This window comes from Grus americana, chromosome 15 (genome assembly GCF_028858705.1).
Source record: "Grus americana isolate bGruAme1 chromosome 15, bGruAme1.mat, whole genome shotgun sequence".
NCBI lineage: Eukaryota > Metazoa > Chordata > Aves > Gruiformes > Gruidae > Grus > Grus americana.
In genome coordinates this window covers 18,810,487-18,834,098 of record NC_072866.1, presented here as the reverse complement: position 1 = coordinate 18,834,098, position 23,612 = coordinate 18,810,487, and the positions used below count along the sequence as shown (strand labels likewise).

At 36.1% G+C, this 23,612-nt stretch overlaps 1 protein-coding gene and 1 long non-coding RNA gene across 15 annotated transcripts in view; one reads left to right on the top strand and one right to left on the bottom strand.

Annotated features, from left to right (window-relative positions):
- Positions 1–7,340, top strand: part of LOC129213098 (uncharacterized) — a 28,848-nt gene extending 21,508 nt beyond the window's left edge. Inside the window, exons 4-5 of the long non-coding RNA XR_008579357.1 lie at positions 3,689–3,744; positions 5,413–7,340. This is a non-coding gene — a long non-coding RNA (uncharacterized LOC129213098). The remainder of the gene's footprint in view (positions 1–3,688; positions 3,745–5,412) is intronic.
- MRTFB (myocardin related transcription factor B) overlaps positions 1–23,612 on the bottom strand; it is an 80,056-nt gene that overhangs the window by 12,487 nt on the left and 43,957 nt on the right. For 12 of the 14 annotated variants that reach the window (XM_054842519.1, XM_054842531.1, XM_054842518.1 and 9 more), the window contains 8 exons: positions 16,882–16,947; positions 14,397–14,452; positions 13,769–13,844; positions 12,551–12,712; positions 11,813–11,997; positions 4,879–5,019; positions 3,191–3,438; positions 1,448–1,601 (listed from right to left, as the gene is read on the bottom strand). In XM_054842519.1, coding sequence (XP_054698494.1) covers positions 1,448–1,601; positions 3,191–3,438; positions 4,879–5,019; positions 11,813–11,997; positions 12,551–12,712; positions 13,769–13,844; positions 14,397–14,452; positions 16,882–16,947 — 1,088 coding nt within the window. The remainder of the gene's footprint in view (positions 1–1,447; positions 1,602–3,190; positions 3,439–4,878; positions 5,020–11,812; positions 11,998–12,550; positions 12,713–13,768; positions 13,845–14,396; positions 14,453–16,881; positions 16,948–23,612) is intronic. The other 2 variants (XM_054842522.1, XM_054842524.1) reach the window with 1 other exon arrangement.

The window sequence follows — 23,612 nt, the reverse complement described above, 5'->3', positions numbered from 1 at the left end:
GGTGTAGTATTAATATCCTGGCCATCATCCTGAACCTGTGGATTGTTAACGTTTGTTGGAGCCAGAGTGGTTTCAGTTAGAACAAAACTAGTTTTTCCCCTTCCATCTTGTAAAATAAATACTTTTGTTTGATTGTTTGTTAACTGGACTGGCCTAGTTTGTATGGTTCTGTGACAACATCATCTCTGAACCACAGCATTTTTATGTTAAATAACTGTCTCCCTAACAACGATTATCAGCTATTTCCCCCAATCTGGTAGCCTCTACACTTGCTTGAGAGTGCGCTCCGATTTTTCCTGTTTTCAACAATGCATTTCTGAATTCCCAATCAGAATTACAGAAGCAGCAGGTCTGCAAGTATGGCTTATGTAACTGTTACCACATTAGCAGAAATACCAATAAATTATGCAGAAATGGATAAATGAACAGCTTTAATCACTGCAAAGCACAAATTCAGATATTAACTTAAATATCTTCAAAAGTTAATAACTTAAAGTTTGAAAAGCTTGTTTCAAACACTGTTGTTTGAATTACATTTTATAGACTTGTTTCATATTAAAAGATTGGCTTTAACTGACAATCATACATTACTGTCTTGGGAATCTGATCTTGCAAAACCTTTTTATCCCTTCAGGTCTAAAAATACTCACTACCATCCCTTAGAAACCCACCACCTTGGTGAAGGAAGGGAGAAATGAATACACTGCCCACTAGATGTCCCTACTCCTCTGCTCAGGTTTGGCACATTCGTGTTAATTGCTATTGAAAGGATAACACCCCCCGCCAAGCTTCTTCAGATTCATTTTCATAGGTCCCTCAGTATTAATTCCTGTTAATCTTTTCTGAAGGAAGAATATCCCATGCAGTGCCTTCATACTGCAGATTAAACAGAATTTACAGAGTTATTTATAACTTCAATAAGCCCTTACGGAATTTAGTATTCATTTTCAGATGATGTGTTGAACTCAGGTAAGAAGATCTCTGGCTTTAGAGCAGTGACCTCTCTGAATATGTTATCATTAGGGCATCTTTTAATTTATACTGCTTAACTAAACCTCTTCATTGATATACTAAAATTGTGATGAGGAAATTACTGTTCCAGTGTTTAAATCTACCTAGGCCAGAACTTCACATGAGTGCACTTCACAGTTTACACAAGGTATCAAATTATGTACCTACGCAATCTGTCTGAAATTATTCTTCCTCTTCTAATTCTTTGGGAAAGAAATGTCATTTCTAGAACATATGCATGTGAGGCAGCTAAAACAAACCAAAGATTTAAGTCTAGAAGACTTGTGTATGAAAACTTTGACAACCTTATTCTAAACAGTTAAAAGAACAGTTTTCATTGGTAAATAATATCCAGGCTTATTCTTGACTGTTACAGTTTGCAAGTTATAACCTACAGTGATGCACAGGAATGGACAAATCCCTTTTATTTTTTTACCTTCAAGTCATCCAAGCTTGAAGGTAGAGGTCCTGGTTTCCGGCTAGGAATATTACTATTCTGTCTTGGTGAGCTGGCAGCTGATGTTGGTGTGCTGTTGTTCAAAGTATTCAGTTGCGTATTCCCATTGTTACTCTGTTTGTCATTCAGTGGCCTTCAAGTGATAAGAAAAAGGGGGACAATAATGTCAATACTAAATATTATGTTTTCAATCAAGAAGCTGTGATTCTGAATCTAGTGTCTATCAAGTTAATGAATAAATCTTTTTTTACAAATACATATTTAACATAAGACATGACCATTAAGTATTTTTAGTAAAACAGCACAGATAAGAAAACAACAGAGTAGTATGTTGTTATTTTATTTTCTCTTAAGTGTACTAATTTATGCTTCATAGTTTTTATTATTGTCATGGCGTCCCTGAAGGATACTATGGACTGCAGAATCAGTTTATACAAATTAATCATCAGCTAGGGCAACTAGTCACTTTTTTGTCTGACATCAGTAAAAAAACCCCTCACAATATTGAACTCTATGTATCAAACCTACATGCATGTCTAATGGATCTGAAGATGATGCATTTTTTATCAGCTGTACTCCTAAGAAGAATCTCATACAAGGATCTCAAAATAATTGTAAAAAATTTAAAAATGCCATAATTTACACTAGGTACCGTAAGTCAGCTCTTTTATTTCGTTCAACTGATTTATGAAGAAATGTTTCTGAAATGTCAGTAAACGGAACATCAGAAGCGTGGGTAAGCAGGCAGAAACATCTCTAGTCCAAATGTTAGGATACATGGTAATTATAACCACAGATGGTATCTTTAACTTTTCTAGCCTTACTTGGTAAGGAAAAATAACTCAGTGAAAACTCATTTAAAAAAAAAACAAACCCAACCCCAAAACCCCTCAACAACAAACCAACCAAACAACCCACCAAAAAACCCCCCAAACCCCAAACCAGTTCAAAGTCATTTGACTGTAGGGTTGTGCGACTGTGGCACATTACACTGTAAGCACTTAGAGGAAACGATTGGTCTTAGACGGTGAGAACGAAACTCTGCAGATAGTTTCTCATACAGCTACAGGGTGCTGGCAACTATTGGATGATTTATTTTTCTGACTGCTTCTACCTATAAATCAGAAAGTGTACTTCTGTTAAAAGTGCTAAACACTGATGAGGAACTCATAGAAGCATCAGAGATGAGGCTATAAGCAATACAGAAATTTTACCTAATTTAAAATACTGTTTCTTCTTATTTGTAAACTGCAAAAATGTGGTCTGTGAAACTGATGTAAAAAGACAATAAAAACACAATAGTACTTGTCTTTGTAAAAGCCACCGTCTGTAAGCCTCTCTTCTGCCTACCTATGTCATATCTGAGTGAAAATGGTGTCAAAACTTCCTTGCTTCTGCAAAAATATGCTTTTGAGTTTCAAATATGCATCTGGTCAGAAAAAACGCATCTGACAGGTAGGAGGTTCTGTTTCCATGTCACACAGAAATAACTAGGACCACTTAAAGGCTTGTCAGACTTCAGGAGTATTTTAACAAGAGAACCACCTCATCACCTTGTTAAATGAGGCAAATAATACCCGCAGTGATGCACATTGCCATCTAAGTTTTTTTGGCTTCCAACCATCTCTTAACATTTGCAAAACACATTTACTTCTAAAGCATGAAGTCTATAACTGATGTATGTATCTTTTCTTTAAAGGACACAAACAATGCTTCACATACTTCAGTGGTGCAGGTAGAATTGTCTGGTAGTTGTAGTGTTGTTGCTGTTGGCTCAGGATCTGCAGCTGCAAAAACAGTTGCTGCTGTTGTAGCAGACGAGCATAGTTGGAGTCCATCTGTGGCTCATTTTTCTCACCTTTCTGATCAGGTGGAATATATTGATGATACTTCAGTTTTTTCACCCTTGGCTTAGGTTCTTTACATTTCTTGCTCCGATGCTTATCGTTTGGGTTCTTTGGGTGGCTTTGCTGTTTATGGATGGAAAAGATTGAAACAACTCTAACAGACATCTCATTTACAAGCGGTTATGCAAGGTACAAAGACAAAGCATACAGGAGCAAGCGCATTTACTGCAAACAGTTGCTGAATGCAATTATCCCTGCAAACTTGCCCAAAAGGATCGCTTACCATCCTTGAAAAGTTAAATGTACTCCAGCTGGTTTACACTGTACACAAGAAGGGATCATCAAATAAGTTTGTGAACGTTTTTTTTAATAGATGGCACAAATGAAGACAGGGATGACCTGTCACTGTGAAGAGGCACCCTTCAACAGGTAAGTTCAAAGCCACTTGGCACTTCATGCAAGTAAAAGCTAGTATCTTAAAGTCCGTCTGTAAACACTTGCAGGTCAGAAGTACTTACAGGTCTAGATTAAAAGCATGGACAGTCTTAGAAATTACAGGATTACTCTTATGAAACTTTCAGCAGTATCCTCATTAGCAATACCTGCATACGTGGTGAAACACTTCCTTTACAAGCTCTTTGCAATTATTTTGGGTGAAAAGTTGAAGGCAGTTACCTAGTCATACAGAAGGTATCAAAGCAGAAATCCTGTGTTGATCCCTCCACATTTATTACACAAATAGCCTGTTTTGAGGGATATCTGAATTTGTCATTAAGGTTCTGCATTAAGTAAGGTGGTACAAGTCCAGTGATTTCACTGCATATAGCCAAATTTATACTAGAAATCAACTATTGGAGGTCATCCTTGTAAATTTAACTGAGAATTAATTTCACACAGATAGAAGTCTACATACATATCATTACGCAGCTTAAGACCTTTGGCAAAATTGCTGAAATGAAATATTATAGACATCTTCTAACACAGCTCCCTATCTAATTGTATTTGAAAAAGTTTTCCATGCTGCTGGCTAGGTCAGTGCAGTAAAGAGAATTGAGTATGTTCTTCTGATATTCAAATACAAAGATACAGTAAACTTCTCTCACACAGTGTGTTCTGCTTCTACAATAAATAAGCTAAGAAAATAGTTGTGGAAAAGGAGCAAAGCTGTTCACCAGTTTGGTTACAGGTAGACTATGAATGTGGTTGCCTCTGTTCCTATTTTAATAATAATTTGCCTCTGTTCCTAATTTAATAATTGTTCTCCATACAGAACTAGATAAGAATAATTTCACCAATAGAAAGTAGAAACTCAATATTGCAAAAATCTATTGTCCGTCCTTACTTCTTAAAACCTTCCATAGCAAATGTAATGCATAATTCTGCTTGAAAACTTTTGTACTGTAAGGACTTCTTGAAATAATGAGCCTGTCCCTACAAGCGTTAATGGTTGATCTTAGCATACAAAAGCTTTCAGTCAACAACCCAGTATGTTCTCCCGAACACTAACGAACGTTGTTGTTATAGGCACTATAGTCCTCAGATGCCATTATGACAGATACCTACCTTTACTAATGTTGGCCCAGGCTTTGCTGCAGATACAGTATTCGTGGTCAGGGTGGTTGTAGCAGTAGAACGTGTAGCATGCTGTTCGATTGTAGAGGGAGTTTTGAGAAATTCAGGAACTGGAGAGGTTAAAGGTGGATACTAGTATTAAAAAAAATATAAGGAAAAAGAGAAACATTAAAAACATCCACCATCTGATTAACTGGGGAAAAAAAAAAGTGAAAAGGTTAAGACAATTTACTATCATGTCAAATTCACAAAATATTTTTAGGACGAATGGCAAAACCAGGACTTTTTTGTGTACATTTTGGCACACTTCAAATACAGCAAATAAGATAAACTGGTTTCTTACCCTGACTTCTTAGTTTGCATTTTAACTACTGCATGTAAATGGATCCCAAAATCTGTTTTTACCAGTACAGGGTTTACTTCTAGTTTCACCAAAGCAAAACAGTAATTGATTTCAACATCATTTTTTGTAGTATTTTTCCAACATTAACATTTTTTCTTAATTTTTATTGTTTTTTTCTGCAGGCAGAAGGAATGATAACCAAAAAGGATGTATGACAACATACAAAAAAAGCCCTCAGAAGGGGCTTTGTTTTCATAACCTTTACACTGTTTTAATTTGCAGAATTCTTTTCTCCTTTTAACACACATGAAAACAAATAAATATAATGAAAACATTTTCTTTCTTTCTTTCTTAGAAAATCATAAAAAAGTGCTGTAAGGCCTTCAGGAGTAACCTCACCCATTCAAGTCAATGCTGCTGTCTGCTGCTAACTGTCAAGTTAAACTGCTCCTAACGTGTATCTTCTCTGTTTGGCAGCCCAGAATCAGATTAACTAATTGATGCCAGTTCTTAACTTTATAATTGCAAAATTCTTCTAGAACTGACAGCTGTACTTTTGCTCCTGGCATAAGGATAAAAAAAGACATCTTCTATAGAAGGTAGTCAGTCAGAATTACAGGAAAGGGTAATGTCAAATTTCTTTTCTTGTTAGCATTACCAGGTTTCATATATGAAGGCTTCTAGAACCAAAGAATTAGAGATTTTAAGAATATAACTGATTTCTAAACTTTTATATGCAACTACATACAGAAAAATAGTTTTTAAAAGGTATTAATTATAAATAAAAGAGGAGATAAGAGTTAAAAATAATTAAAGGAAGAATGTAATGCATTGTTAGAGATACCACCATTTGTTATTACTCTGCTTGAAGCAACATTAAAATTCGACCCAAGACACAGTACTTGTATACTGAAGAGCCTACTGAAGTTACACTGCTTTGTAAGTACAGAATTGAGGCCTTCACTATTTTCTGTCTGTGAAGTCAGAATCTTGAGTACACAAGGAGAAGCTTACCACCCAAATCAGTGCTGTCAGAAAAGCCTCTCTTTCATGAAGGTCAAACATCAACATAGGAAAATGAATTTCTTGTTTCAGGATGATCGCGCAGCAGCAGAGCAGATTTATTTTGAAGAGATAGCTTCCTATTGTATTTTCATGGCAACTGCACCTCTGTGCCAAGATGTACGCTTCTTCTGTATTTGACTGTCAGCACAATTATATTACTGTGTAGGTACGATCTAGTAGCCTCAACTTTACTGAGTTTGCTCCCTTGCTGATAGAAACATCATGTGTATAATTTCTTCTATAAACTTAAAAATTCCATATAAGCTTAGGACTTTATTATTATTATTCTCTTCCTGGCACCACTACGTCTACCAGAAAATTCCCAGAAGTCTTCCTGCATAATAACCAAACTTCACTGAGCTTAACTTTGTCATATCAATTTTTTCTGTGCTGAAATTGTTTTCTGATTTAAAAACAATTTCCTTCTGTAGTGAATATCCCTCCGATGGGATATAGACTCTGTACATAAACAGATCTCAGCCCTTGTTTTTCTAGCTACATAAAGTAATTTTTATTGTTCTCTCATAAAAGATTTTTCATTCCCTGATCATCCTTTCTTGTTTTTGTTTTCATGAGTCTTTGTTGGATATAAGTAACTGGAAAGGTATAGGATATTCCATATGGGGTCTCACTGGATCCTTACAGTAACATCAGCACTTCTACTGGAATCATTTCTTCTGACATGCAGTTTTACAGAGGAAGTACACAGTAGCTCACAGTCACTTCACTGCTGGCCACTGCACCCCAACTCCCTTCCTCCTCAATTTTCTCTTGAGGCAGAGTCCCCAGGTTTCCACGTTTCTTTTTCATTGGAAGGAGAGGTGTTCTGTATTTTTCTTTTTCAGAACTATTCCATTCTATTGGAATTCCATTTCTCTCCTGAAAGTCAAACCAACCAGTACTTTCTGCATAACAACCATCCAACTCTGTGCCTTCCAATTTTTGTTACACGACCCATTCTTATGTTAAGGTTGTTAATGGTAACGTGAAACCAGAATGTCCCCAAATCAACTCCTGCAGAGCACTATTATCAATCTCTTTTCAACCCAATACTTACTTCTTTCTGTCTGATCTCTGCTAATCTCCATCTTCTCCAGTTTTGCTTAATACCATCCAGACAGATGAGATCAGTTGTATTTCCATTGTTTAAGAAAGCAATTAGATTGCCTAGTACAATATTCCTTTTATAAAAGCCCATCCATTTCCCTTATATCCTTATCAGTAAATATCCTTTTTCTTCAGAATACATTCTAAACCCTTGCATTCTAATTAAGTCAGATGGGTACTTCTCCCTAATTCATTTCTTCCTGCGCTCTACTATTCTTCCATGAGATTGTACCACAAAGGACTAAAATTAGTTTGCTAAAAACATTTTGCAACTTTATGTCCTGGTTCTTTTGTATTTCTGTGATGGCAGTTATCAAGCTGCCAGTCTGTATGCACTAAGCTCTCCGACTTTTCTTATAATTAAATTATAATAATATTCCATCTCTGCATTTCTTTTATACTTTTTGCTGCATCTCCAACCGTCAGCTGTCCACAGGCAGCTATAGCTAGCTTGCCGTAACCTATCTGTATAGTGGTTTTGATCCTTCTGTAGTGCAGTCATCCAGAGGAAATATTGCTTTACTAAACTGCAGTATTTAGTATGCCATGCCTACTCGCTGAAACACTGCACACATGCCTGTCTTGGAGTTGTGTCAGTTTATGGTGGCAGGCTAAAGATATAAATGCCTCTATTTTTGTATCCAGCTTTCAAAGTGTTTGCTCTGGAAAGCATCCGGTATCTACACAGTATCTGTTATTTGCTGGACGTGCATAAGCATTGGCAGGAGACCTCAGAGAGACTTACCCTTTTAAAAAAAGACTTCTGGATGCTGTATCCCAACATTACATTCCTGCTGCGATCAAGTTTAAAAGGCTTATTCTAGTTATAGTGGTAAAATTTAAAAAAGCACTTAGTTTGTCTTTGAATCTAAGTGTCAGGTACAGTATTACCATAAAGCACAGGAGAATTCTAATGATCTCAAGATTTTCACTGGTTCTTAAACTTTCTTTTACTGAAGTCCCATCTAAAAAGCATTTTAAATGTTTGATATTTCAGCTTATTCATACATAATCTTTTACCATTCATCATTTGGATCCTTCGTGAACCCAAACAAATAACCTGACTTCAAACATACTATTTAGCAACCCTTTACAGGCTATGAAAATGACTCCATAATGACAGCACAACAAAACTCTTTAAAATGGAAAAGTTAGTAACTTTCCAAAAAAACCCACCCCAACCCAAAAAAAACCTCACAACCCCAAAAAAACCCCACCTCTTTAATTCATATTGCTTGAAACCTAGTGTTAAACATTCTCCTCTTGCCATAGAGTAAATTACTTTTTCCTTACATTAGCTGCTATCCTAAACTACAAAGGAATAATAGCTACATGAAATACAAAGCTTTTTACAGACTTCCCAATTTTACCTGGAAGTGTTAGATGAGGCAATGAACCATACATAGCATTTACTTGATAAATTTTTTAATTAAAAAACTCTAAATTAACAGGTCTCAACTTTACTTCATAAAGTAAAGATTATATCCTTTGAACAGACCTTCTGTTTCCAGTTACAGATAATGTGATTTCTGGATCTTTTCTTCTAACTGCAAATAAGCATCTAGCAGGTCAACAGGCTACAGTGAATATATTTTAAAAAGTCATTATATTCTGTCTCATCAAGCAAAATACTTCAGCTGTTCTGAAGCTAACTGTTTAATGTCTTCAGAATTGTGAACACCACAATTGGATCTGTTTAGAGTGGTGTGGTTACAATGCCTAATTCTTACCAGATGCATATACATCACGTTAAAGCAAGTTTTAGGTCATCAGTCAACGAGAGCTGAAGGTTCTGAAAGTTGTCTTACATCCTTGGAGGCCTGGAAACGTGTGGAGGAGGAAGCATTGAAAAGAACTCTGGCTGCACTCCACTGTTTTCAAAACATTCTTTGTATTTTATGTTGTAATAAAATGTAAAATTTGTCAGAGGAAATTAAAAGAATGAAGGAGCAATTTCCCAGATACATCTCCTGTGGAGACATGCTGTGCTGTTACTCTTCATTTCAGAAGGAAAAACAAGGTAAGCGTCTGTTTTATGCTGCAGAAGAGCAGCTCTGCATTTTAGATCTGTGCACAGAAGCGGCTGTAATATGTTACGAAATCCATAAGCAAAGGACTGAAGTCCTATCTGAAGTGCTTTTTCAATCACGTTCAAGTGCTCTGTTATTTTGTTGTTGCAATCGCATACCTATCTTACGCTTCCTACTTGAAAAACTTTTGGCATGTATTGCTTTGAGAATTTTTATTTAATTCTCCATTAGGAACCTAACTCTGTACTTAGGAATCTAATTTCATGTGGTTTGTGTTCAATTTACTCAACACAAATTACATTCTCTTGACATAAATCCCAATTCACATCTTAATCAGTACGTTAGGGAACAATGAAATAAAACGGATGTGCCGTACTTTGTGTCCAGCATTGTTTTTGAATATGAACTTAGCAATACTTTTTCTATCTACTATAGTAATTCCAGATCCTGAACTACTCAGTTGTCAAGTATTCATGGTCATTAAGACGACATCATTTTTGGAGCACGAACAATATTTATCTCATATTTAACTGTTTAATTTAACATTACTTTATAGAGTAAGAACTCAGTTCTGCAGTTCTGTCTTATCTTTTGTTCATGTCTTAATTTATAAATTGCAGCACAGTTCCCTATATAGAGCCCTCTGAGAATTTACATATATAAATAAATGCATTTTCCAAAAGAATGCTTAATAAAACAACAAGCATGAAAATAATTTGAACTGCAAGGCTATGCATCTTTTTCTCCTTTGTGTAGTGGAGAAAGTAATGAAGGAATACTCTTAGGAAGTCCTCCTGAAAAATATTCGTTATAGATTACAGTTGATCAACATTAACCTGAATAACGTTACAAATTTATAGTAGTACCATTCAGGTATTCATCAAATTTTGATACACTCTTAAATTCTTTCAAATTAAAGTATTTTAATGTTTGTGTTATATAGGCTAAAACAACTTGCTTCTACCAGGTACAGACTTGCATGAAATGAAACAAGTTAAAGTGCTAAAGCTTTTGAATTTCCATCAAATTCACACTTTCTGCTTAAAGCATACTGCTCAAATTAACAGACAACATTTCAGCTAACAAAAATGGCATTACTGAAATTTCTGTGTTTCCTTATACACGCATGGTTTATTGATAGCAAGTACACAAAGCTGAGTGCAATATTATTAAACCGATGCCATTTGTAAGTCACTTCATATGTATATATAATACTGCGATGAAAACCCATGTGTCTCTATCCAGAGAAAAAGTTCCATTGAAGTTGCAGAAACCTAGTTAAAAGCAAAGCCTTCTCTTCAACTGGGCTGAAGTTAGTGAGTTTAAAATTACTACCTGAGGTATGACAGAAAACATAAACAATCCATTTAAGCCAAACATAGTAACCTTTAAATAAATACACATATCTCAGTAATGAATAAACTTACTGATTAACTCAAAGGTGAAGATAAAGAGCCGTGAAGCAAGCACCATACAAGATATTCTAGAAAGCATCCAGATAACTGATTATGCATGTAATCCTGTGTTTTCAGTAGCTGATATGACAAAAGAATTTCATTTGTAGCACATGATGTTTGTTTCATTACTGTTTTGGCAAATTATTTTACATCAGCACTTAATAATGTGTTTAAAGGTAGGGTGTGTGATGTTACTGTCTATTTCAAATCACAAAATAAAATTGTTGTAAGAGTTCTCTTTCAAAACTCATTTTTGCAACTCTTGGGAAAACAGTCAAGTGTTTTCATTCAAATCCGCTGTTCTTTAAATCCTCATCCATTTAAATGCTCTATTATAAAGACAACATTTGCAGAGGCAGACCTCGTTACTTTCTTTGTAACTTGAGAAAAATACTAAAAACCTCATAGAAAAATCAACATAAAGGTTATTTTCATTTCTTAAATAGTAAATTCCTTAGGCAGTATTTTAAAACTATAGGAGAGAACATTTAAATCATGTGGGAAACCTTATTTTTTTATGGACTTTTCTGGAGATAATGGAACTGATGGCAACTGTTGTTTCAGCTAACTTTAATTCTAAACAAATTCAAGACCAGAATGAAGACAGACATTAAATAATCAGTAACAGCTGCAGGAAACCATGGAGATGACCTTTTAAACAATTTCTGGGAAAGCTGTAGATCTTCTATGGGCCATAATGATTTTTAGTGAATTTATGGCTTTACTGCAGTCTATGGAAAGTTCAGCACTGACAACAGCTAAGCCAGAGTTCTAGTCTATACACTCCCAAACAGAAAATGGAGTCCCAGACACTCCTTTGCAACAGCAAATGTATTCATCCATGTGAAACTATGCCCCATTTCTATAGTGCCAGACCAAAAAACATACTGTGAAGATTTTGTTTCAACATTTAAAAACTGTACCTGTGTTGACGTAGCAGCATTTGGTGTTATTGGTGATGGTGAGTCACTTGTTTTCAGCTCACCAGGGGAAGCTGCTGAACCCTGGGATTCTTGGCTGGCTGGCTGATCTGGTGATAAAGCATCACTGCTGTCTTCATCAAATGAATAATCATCCAAAGCTTGAGGATAATTATCTTGTCCAACTGCTAGAATGTTCACAAAGAAACAAGCAAAACAATTTTTTTAGTTACACAAATTAAATTTAGACATTGGTGGCAGAATTAGCTAATTGCTAGAAAATGGTAGGTTTTCAGCACAGTCTAAACGTATGGTACATAAATATTGTGGTTTTAATATGGCAGCCACATTAAATCATATTCAAACAATTGATAAAACTAAGTGCACAGCAGAAGTTGTTTCAACAAGAGATTAAAAGGTACGTTAACATACGTGGAGTGCACAGATACCTATGACAGACTGAGTAATGGCCACATGTTTGATTATTTTGTAATAGTTTTTATTAAGAGACAAGTCCTTTCAAAGACAGTATTATACTCCAACTATATAAGTCTAACTTAGTTTGAAAGAAAAACAGGATAATTTTAATGAAATGATGACAGACTTTAGGACTCAGAAGCTGAAAGAATAAGTAGTGATAAACTTTGAGTATGTTTTCTTCTAGTGACCTTTATCCTCAAGAGTTAAATTATTATTTTCCACAATGCCGTATCTGATAGAAGCTGTGGGACTTCTACTTGCCTATTATAGCTTCTTTAACGCTGGAATCTACAGGAAGAATATTTTTTTCTACCAGTTCCATCGGGCCAGGCCTCTGAGCAATCTTCTCATTCAGATCATCTGCCAACCGAGCTCTCTTCAGTTTCATCTGAGTGGCTTGTAGCGAAGGCTCTGCAAAGGTCTCTGAAAAGATATATTGATTTAAATATTCCCTTCCATCTTTTCTCCAATTTCATGACAAACAACATTGTCTTGTCTTTGCAATAACCATTCCACTTTTATCAAAAGCAGGAAAAGTAGTATTCGGAAAATTCTCAAATTAATAAGCAAAAAAATAAGATTAACGAGTAGATGATGTTCATCCCCACGATCATGTTTTTCTATAAATATAACCTCATTTTAACAGCAGTAATACTTTTGGTAAACATTTGTATGATCTCCAACATTAAAGCAGGGAATATAAAATAATAAATGCTAATTATAATCTGAAGACAGCACTTGCTGCTCTAATGGTTTACCAGTGCGAGGTATGGTAAAGGTTTAATTAATCCACTGATTTTTTGATTGTCTCTTGACAAACATCTTAAAAAGTTTTCCTTTAAACATAGCTTCTAGCACAAATTTGAGTCTTCAAAATTGTATTTCAATGAAAACATGGAGGTAGTCTGTCAATATGGGTATGATCTATCAATATGGAGACTCCTATCTGAGTTTAGTATCCAAATGCAAGTTTTGAAAACTAACAACTATCAAATTGACTTTGATTATGGTTATTTGGAAAGATTATGGTGAAACACATTAATACAGCCCCATTCATAAAAAGACTATTGTTTAAAATTACCTGAACACCAAGGAAAACAACAAAGCAGGGTAAAAGTCACGTTTGTTAAATATTGTTTGGGGAGGGTGGGGAAAGTACAAGGCTGTCAGGTTATTTGAGGGTATGAATAGAAATTTAAGCAATACATACACTAACTGTACATACACGAAGGTATAATGAGGATTATAGAATAAAAGCAATATGCAATTGCAAACAAACAGACAGTTGAGAATACTGCCACAGATGTATCTATTATTACGCAGATTTAGAATACAGATTACAACAGACACTGCAGAAGTAGAGAAATATCAAGCTTTAGAAATAATTCATATCAAAGCCAAATTCAGTTAGAAAGCTGAGTGCATAATAGAAGTTCCTTCTAATAGCAGCTCAAAAGGTACATATAGCTGGGTACAAACCTTCAAGGATGTGCATTCTGACCAGCTCAGACCGGTCTGGCCTGCTGCGAATCTTGTGCTTCAGAAAATTTTCAGTCTTTAAAGGAATGAGAAAATAGCATTAACTGCTGTTTACTAGAAAAATCAAAGTAGTTTGATAAATTACTGATGTCCAATCAATGAATATTTGCAGTTGCATTCAAATAGGTGGACATCACTGTCAGAACACGGGCAGTAGAGGGGTTTGTTTTGTTTTCTTCTATTTTTCTATCAGTTAAGCAGTGCTAATGAATTTCCATCTTCCCCAAACAAGTTCAGAATGTTTCTGGATTTTATCCCATACCACCACACAAAATCGTAATAGTGTAGATTTGGTACAGAAATACTGCACAAGCATAATTTACCCAGTATCCTATCCTTAACTGGAGGTAGTTATGTATTACACTATGACCATAAGTTTATCTCCCTCCACCTGATCTGTGATCAGATTCGACACCAATATTTTATTTTAATGGATTCTTCCAAGATAAAAGCATATGTTATTACTGTAATGGTAATAATTTTTTCATGTACTCAGGGAATTTAGTATCACATACAACTGACTATCCATTTTCAGATGTTAATAACAAGTTTACACAAAGTGGTTTACCCTGGCTCGCTCCAGGCTCTTTATCTGCTCATGGAATGCAGCTGGACTTTTCAAAGCTGTGAAAGGAGAGTAAGAGTTAATTGACAGGCAGTGATTTCCAAAAGAAACATCCTAATCAGTATGTTTATATGGGTGTTTAACACCATCTCAGAGTTGTGTTTGCATCTGACCAGGCTTACATTTGATTCATGCTAGTTGTATTCACTTACATTTAACAGAGATGACCAATGCTCCTATACAGAACACTTGGAATATTTAACAGGTATTACCATGTAACAGTTAACTTTTTCACTAAGTACACCAGGGTCTATTTACCAAAACTGTTCCACAGTAGAAATTTTATGAGGTAAGGTTCAGAACGCCAAAATAGTGTTTCATTTATTCCACTGTATTTACCATCTGTCTATACCTCATACTTGCTGTTAGTAGAGAGAGCTGGACTGTCCCTTAAGAACTATTTGTGATTTTGGTTTTTTTTTTAAAATTGTAGAAGCCCCAAATGTTCTGATTAGAAAACAGAATGATGGTTAGCTGCTAAATAGTCAAAAAGAGTAAAAAAACACTATTCAGCTAGAAATAATATCAATCGTAGAGTGCTTTGTCTCAACTGGATTATTGAAAGGAAGTGAAATGGCAGCAGGCACGATCCATGTCATTTGTCACACTTTTGGCAGATATACTGCAAAACAAAATTTTTAACGCTTTTTGACAGTTTAGAAGTTTTTTCCCAGGTTTCACTCAGAAAGAAACAGAGCATTCTGTTCCTGAAGACAATCAATACTACAGACCTGGGAAAGTGAAGATGCTTTAGCAAAGCAATCTGAAATGTGCTGCATACTCAGAAACCACCAAGAAGAGATTAGCTTTAAGATACTACTGTGCTCTTGAGCTAGAACTCACCAGTGCACACGGCTATTTATAACATAATTTTGATATGCTTTCAATGGCTGGTGTTTTTGTTTAAGAAAAAAAAAAATCACTTTTCACAGTTGAATCTTTTGACAACTCGGACCTATCGTCTTGAGCCCAGTCTCATCCCACACTGTTCACTTAGGGATTCTCGATGTTTTCTGTGCACCGCTCATTCTGAGGCCAGGCTGATCTCCAAAACAAACCAGAAGATGTTACACTAAACAATTAGCGTAGTCATTGGGAGCCCAACTGGAAGAACACCAAAACATCTCTAAGGAGAGAGTTAACTGCAGTTGAATTCTAGGCCACTAAATATCTGTATTCAGGAGGACCCTCTTGTGATTCCTAAATTGATTTTAGGTATTGAAAGTGCTGCTGCTGAAACAACCATCATCTCTAACAGACTGAAATCAATAAAAGAGAAAATGGACTCTGAGTCCAATTTCATAAAGCATGCCAATTACTTTCAAAATACAAGTGCTGGGAGTTCAGACATACAAATGTAACAAATATGCAAATTTACAAACATAATTTGCTTGTCAAAGCACTATGATCTGCAATTAAATTCCAGTGGTAGAACAGTTAGAGATAAAAATGGTTTACTGAAGAACTGATAATTTCTTGCATAGCTGTCAAGGATGGCAGGTAGCCAGGCCAAAGAGTCAGAAGCTCAGCATTACAGCATCCTGGAATCATAAATACATCTCCAACTGTATTTATGAACTTGGTGACATTGCTGCCTTAGTGAAACACTTCACGCTATGGTGATTAGCAGCATTTTAACTCTCTCAAAGATAGCACCTGAAGGCATTCATTGAAATTTTACCACTACATAATCTTTGTTTTGGAAGAGAATACAAAACTCTTAGACCAATTTGGACAGTTTGCCAGATGTGGCAAGTTGATCAGGAACTTCTGGCAACTGGAAAAAAATGTTATAAAACCAAAACAGTTTTCTAAAAAAAAAAAAAAAATAAAAAAAAAAATCCACAAAGCCACTTCCCATATTCTGGGAAATGTATTTATACTCAGAAAGGCCTAGGCACTGAAGCTTCTGCATTAGGTCATATGATGCAGTGTATGATGCCCAGCCTAATCCACTGCCTCATGTCCTGTAATATCACAGCTACCATCATGCAAGATTTGACACAGAAGACACGTCTGTTGGCTCATAGGTCACCGCTTCTATGTGTCCTTTGTTTTAGTTTTGCAACCCTTGCCATCCTGCTCTTTAAAGACTGCTGGCTTTGTTATTGATGTCCATTCATTTATATAACTCAATTTATTCCAGTAAGATTAGTCGTAATTTAAAGAGAGAAAATAAAAGGAAAATCAGACTACGTCTACAAATCCTTGCGTTTTCATTGCGATGACTATTTTAACTAAAACATTAGGTAAGCATGATGAATTTACTTCATACTCATTTAGATTACCAGAAGGGTCCCACAAGTCTTTTCAAATGATTAAGTTATTCTTAATGATCCTCACAGAAATGCTTCTCTTATTTTATATATTCAGTTCATAATTAATACGGTAGAGCAATACAAATTACTGGAAATAACAGAAGTCTTACGTGGCATGATGCCCTGGTCCACCAGCTGTTCTCGTGTCCGTCTTTGTTGTAGCCTTAGCTGAAGTACTGACAAAAGAAAACAATCATTCATTCATACGTAAGCATACTATCCATCTGGAAGTACAAAAAACCCCATTCAAAAGATACCAAGTATTTCAACTTTAGAAGTATTTTTCCCCAATGTATTCAGACCTGACAGTAACCTCTAAGACACCTATCGTTAAGGATCAACTGCTGTTAACATAGTGTGGAGCAATTGCGTCCAGTCCTTAGTTGTACTGGAGTTGGCTGCTTTTCGGTTACATCTCATAAAGGGACTACGCGTGCATCCACTGTTCCTATCAGCTAGGTCTCATAAGAGGTCTTGAGTATACAGCTAAACCTAGGATTCCCCCCCGCCCCGCTTTGTAACTCTACTCTTAGATAATAGATTCGAGAAAACATAGCAAGGTATAAAGAGTTTATACCCTAAACTGCAACACAATGATTATATAGCCTTCTTACATGTCTGAAACCAATCTTACATGACTGCTCTGTGCTGAAATAGAAATTATGTTTGCAGAGCATTTTCAAAGAAAAGTTGTATGTGTCTGGTTATTGTTTTTCCTTAAGGACTTTTTCTACAATATACAGGCTTATTGTACATTTAAATAAATCTTGCTGAAACACGTGAAGAGAAGCCAGATTTTACCTGGCTTATTTAAAAACACCAAAAAAGTGATACAATCAGGAACAGATCTCATCCTCTCTGAACATCAGAAGGTGCCATTTTTTTGATGGAGATATGTGTTATTATAATTATTTCAAGGACCAAATAAATCCAATACTGTCAAATTTGGAAAAACTGTTTACATTTTTAGATGTAACTTCATATGTTTCATTACATTTAATAAAACGTACAAAGATTCTCATCTTAATGGAAGAATAACTCATGTGACACACATCAAATAGTCTATCAGGAACTGCACAAAACCTGGGGGAGGGCATAGACACAGAGGCCTCATACTTTCAAAGATTAGAGCTTTTTTGTAAATGTTCCGGGGGGGGGGGGGGGGGGGGAAGAGTAGTTTGTTTCTTCAGTCGTTCTCTTCTTGTTTCTGTATCAATTTATCATAATGCTCCATAATTTCTTAAACACATATAGCCATTACCCTAATGTGAAACTTCATCTTTTGAACAAGATATGCTCAAGATGCTTGGTGAAGGGAAAAAAAATTTACATTCTTAAATTCTGCCTTAATAGCTTATGTATGATTACAACATGCTGTTCCCATTGTATTTCACAAGGAAGCAAAACAAACTAATGCATTGTCCAAAACATCAAAATGAACGTAATTTGTAAAAAATTAGGCTAAGGACAAAGTTTGTTGTTTTCAGAATTTAAAAGGAACCAGCTTATTTCCTGTTTTACAGTACAGGAAGGATACTCCTCTGGCTAAAGCATTAAGACCAGGAATAGCAAGTCTTGAAAACAAAGACATTATTTTCTTGTGTCACACAAATGTTGAGAATTTAAATACAAACATTTCAAGGCTGTGGCCCAGCAGTTCTGCTCAGAGTTTATAATATTGTTACATATGAATTACAAAGGATAGAGATGGGAGAATGCAAAAGTAACAACAGTAAAATGTAAATTAATGGAAAGTCATTCAAAATGTATTGAGTTCGTCTGGAAACCTGAAAAAAATCTGCTTTACGTAATGAATTGTATTTTCCAAGTTATATTAAATGACTGTAAAAAAGTTAACTGAAGAATTATTTTATAATAGTGAACTGAAGAATTATTTTATAATAGTTTGAAGTTTGGTCTTCCTTAATTTCACGTGGCTCCAAGATAAGCCATGACCTCTTCTTATGGTATCTTACTAGTAGATGCAAACTTCTGCTGCCTAAGGTCTTGAACCAACTCAAATGGTGCTGTTACTCCTTTCAGCAGCGCTCCCTAGGTTGGGTTTGGCAGCGCAGTATAGCTACCTACGCACTCCCACTAAGTTCAGAGCATGGGCAGAGAACTTCTTTCTGCAGAAAATCATGTGGGTCTCTAAGCCCAACTGATCTAATCTGCCAAAAAAATGCAGGTAAGTGTGGGCAAACACACATTTATGCAACTGTACATCCAACTTTAAAAATCCACAAGCTTTATACAAGTAAGTGTGAATTAAGAAAAATAATGTATTGGGTCAGAACTTAACCCATTTCTACAGAAAACGTCAAGAAATGCACATTTCAATGGAAATGCATTTTAAGCATATGATATAACGTTATGATGTTAAGCTTCTATCCCTGGGAGTACTTCTAAGAATTTCCTACTGCCCTAGCACAAAGCACTGTATTTCAGACCCAATATTTTTGGTCTCGAGTAGATTAAATCTTGACTTTCTTCTGTTCTTTGCTCAAACTATGCTTCCTTTTACACAACTAGGAAGCTGTAGGAAGGGATGAAAAGCATGTCCTGCTCTGGGCAGGAATCTCATCCATGCTATACAGCTATATTTGGTCCAATTTTACACCACACTTAAAATTGGCTTTAATGGAACACTAAACACTACAAATTTGTCTACCACATCTTTTACCTATTACGAGTCAGTTTTAAACATATGCCTCTCTGAGCATTCAGGCTCAAGGTCTTCAAGAAGACCTGTTTACAAGGGCATGCCGTGGTAGGACGAGGGGTAATGGCTGTAAACTAAAAGAGGGTAGATTTAGATGAGATCCGAGGAAGAAATCCTTCCCTGTGAGGGTGCTGAGGCCCTGGCACAGGGTGCCCAGAGAAGCTGTGGCTCTGCCCCTGGCTCCCTGGCAGTGTTCAAGGCCAGGTTGGATGGGGCTTTGGGCAACCTGGGCTGGTGGAGGGTGTCCCTGCCCATGGCAGGGGTGGCACTGGATGGGCTGGGAGGTCCCTTCCCACCCAAACCAGTCTGGGGTTCTAAGAAAAATTACATGCTCCAACATCAGTGATGTCCAGGTGATATATGTCATCTGACACAGTAAATCAGAATTAGTAGTTCTTTCATCACCTGGAACACCATGGATCAACAAGCAAATGGTGGTAATGTTACAGCAGGTGCAGGAATATTATCACTGATGCAAGTCATCTACTAACATATGAAAGGCAAGTCACCTATTAAGAAAAAATGCATTTATGGTATGTGATATTTCTGATTTCTAATATACTTTTTACTCAGACTTTCTTTTTTACTGAGCTTTGGTCATAAACCCCATTTTGCAGGCATAGCTGGTTCAGCTGTGGTTACCTCAGCATTGCTAGTGCATTCAGATAGTAAACAGAAGTAAGAAACAACTTTCAAACTGACCTTCACACTATAGAATGATCACATTGTTTTGCAGAGTCGATAACAACAATTTGAGAGCCCTCACTAATTCACCAATTTGGACAGCAGGCTAAATGGGAAAATTATTTTGTAGGAAGTGCATACGCCATCTACTCTATGAAACCTACTACAGATGACAGATACTTGTTCTTCATCTTACCAGTCATCTTTAAAATTCTAATGTAGTACCACTGCAATCTCAAATGTGATGTACAAAGTCTTTGTGCAGGAAAAAAAATAGCTCGACAGTGTTTTTTTCAGAAATTAGTTTAACTGTTAAAATTACATATAAAGGGGCAGAGTTTTATCAGAAATTAATTATTTATTTTTTAGAGATTGGGCTTTCTTGGATCCATATATGGAGATGACTCTCAGATCAAGGCTTTTCAGCTTTCACATGAAAAGGATCACACTTCTACTTGGCATTGAAGACACACAATGCGTGGAATCTGGGAAAGGGAGAATTCAAAAGACGTGAGGTACTACAAAACAAAATTCCCCACGGGGTGGTACTTACTCAAACACTGTGTTTCACACTGTTCTTATGGGGTAAATCCATTCAGCTTGTTGCCAATAGTTTCCCTCTCACTTGCACTTTTAAAATCAGTTAGTTACTTGCATAACATCTAAAATCACAGAAGAGGATCTCCAAAATAAAGGTCCAGAATTGACAAAGATTTAGATATGTTAATACACTACTAACATCAGTAATACCGTTCCTCATATTTGAGGCGTATTTGCACAAGAAGGGCTATATTAACACCACTGAGCAAATCTAGTTGCTACAAGATGGCACAAATATTTTGCTCTTCACATTATCTGGCAGGAATCCCCCTTCGCAACGCTGCAACTCTAAGAAACTGTCTTTGAACTGCTTCTGAATAAAAGCCATGCACAGAGAGGTCAGTCAAACTCCTGTTTTGACTGAGGGGGAAGGGAGGGTATTCTTTTTTAATTTCAAGTATGTGATTTTAAGATTAACACTTTAACACCAGGTGAAGAGATTCCAAAATTTCCATGTGTTTTCTTCAGTCAATAAAATGATCATTAAATCTTAGATAGCTTATTTAATACTTCCTGACAAAACAAAAAAGCATAATCCCTCCTCACAATAAGAACATCTGGTTATCTGACTCCTAAAGTCAGTAGAGGTCTTCTGACTTCACTGGAAGCATAGATTTTTCAACACCTGAAAAACTGAGTGCCAGAGGCTGGTGCTCCCACTCTTATAGTTTCTTCTAGTGTTAGCATACCAGGGAATCAATGCCTCTATATGCAAGGGAATGGAGATGACGGTACCAAAAAGGAGAGGTCATCCGTTAACCAATGTACTTTATTGTTTTGAAACTTATTTCTATATAGCAGTAAATTTTATAAAGTTAAAGGCCTCTGTTTTCAAACTGTCAGTACTGTTCAGGTTTACATACACTATGCCCTAAAGGGGCATAAAGATTAAGAGTAACCAAAACAAACAGATCCTCAATAGCTAGCTGAAGTGCTTTGCTGTTTTGAATGCAAGAAAGCTGGCACAAGTAAACACGTGTTCCCTTTGAAAGGTAAGAAATGTAGAGCAGTCCAGACAGGTCTTCCTCAGTGTGAACGGTAGAATAAGCGAAAATAAAATGTATTATTAAATAACTCAGAACAAACAGCTATTATCAAAGTTGAGCAAGTGATTTCTGTTACAAATCTGTAATTTGTATGTTATGGAAAAGATGTCTCAAAGTAGTACTATATAATCACAAGCACTGGAATGTAAAGAGGCCAAAAATAAATTGGTAGCTGTCCTGCAGGAACAACACTATCTACACTGATTGACAAGCTTTCACCACTGCTTCTTGTCTTGAAAAAAAAACCAGAACTCATACTGTGCATGGCTCCAGCACTAACACAGTTCCACATCTTATACAGTTAATTACATAGCCTATTAATTTAAAATCAATCTTTTTATAGAAGGTATTATGAAACAGCAAATAGTTGTTGACATTTAACAATTACACAGATGACACAGACACCAAACCATCAAGAAGGGGTTTACTAGACAGCATACAGTTCTTTCAAATGATAGCAAGAAGAAAAATAACGCATCGAGATTTTTTGATGTTCTGTATGTAATCATCTCATTACTTGTTCCAAAGTTAAAATCCAGTGGATATTAGCTATTTAAGCCCTTAAAACTGCAAGTAAAAATGGGAAGAAAATGTGATGTCCAATATTCCTGCATACTCCCTTGGAAATTTCCAAGAGCGGTAGGTAGAAACTCCAGTGCAGGCTGCTAGGCTGGCTGCCATGGAAACAGACAGTGCTGGAAAGAGGGCCGTTTCCTTTAAATTAAAAGCTGTTACACAGAAAGCCTCCATTTCTGTCTGCCAGCTTAAAACAGCTTTTATGCAGCCAAGGTCTCTAACACGTTGAAGTTGAAACACAGAGCAACAGATGTTAACAACAGACGTTCTAGTTGCAATGAAGCACTGCTGCAGGAGACGAACTACGCCGTCGTATCCTTGAAGTAATCTGTAACTGGTTATTGGGATCATGACTGTACCATTAACACAAGTACATGAACAGCATGGTGGCAGTAAAGTAGAAGAGAGTATTTTATCCGATGGTAGGTGGACTATACAAGTAATCGAAGCATCAGCTTTCCATTAGAATTCTGGACCAACCTCACAGCACAGGGTGACAGCTGCAGAATTGCAGAAACCGAGTATCAAGTACTCAACTCTGTGCCTCTTACAGTTCCTATACTCACACCCCCAAACACCATCTGCTTGGACTTAAACGTTTATATGGCATTTTCTACACAGCATGATTTACACTAAGTTAATTTTCCAGAGACAGATGTTTTGCTTTCTTCTGACTTGTGATTGTTTCTCCCTCAACTCTATATGGGGCATTGTACTCTATGTATAATTCATTAAATGCTTTATTGATACAAAAATGGTTAATCTTTTCAACTAATATTTGTTCTGCACATAAAACTAAAAATTTAATAAACTGAATGTTTTGTATAATAAGTAAAAGAAAGCGCAGGTGATACACCAAGTACGCATTTCAGGAAGGTTATGGAATATGGTAGCTAGTTTGCACCTGGCATTACTCATTCCACATGTGTTCAAAGTCAGAAATTTGGTAAAGTAGCATTCTTTTCATTTATATTTGACAGCCATGTCAAAGAAGGAAGGACGGAGGGAGCAAAGCCATGAAAATATTTAGCAACCTGTAATTTGTTGGAAGCGATTCTAAAGAAGTTGTACAGCATTTTAAACATAAAATGCATTTAAAATTGTGGTATGCACCTCCCATCAGCCTGAAGATGGTGATACAGTAGGTTAAATACTCTCAATTTTACAATAAAAATAATTCATCATTAAAGAAATCAGACATCATCTAAACATG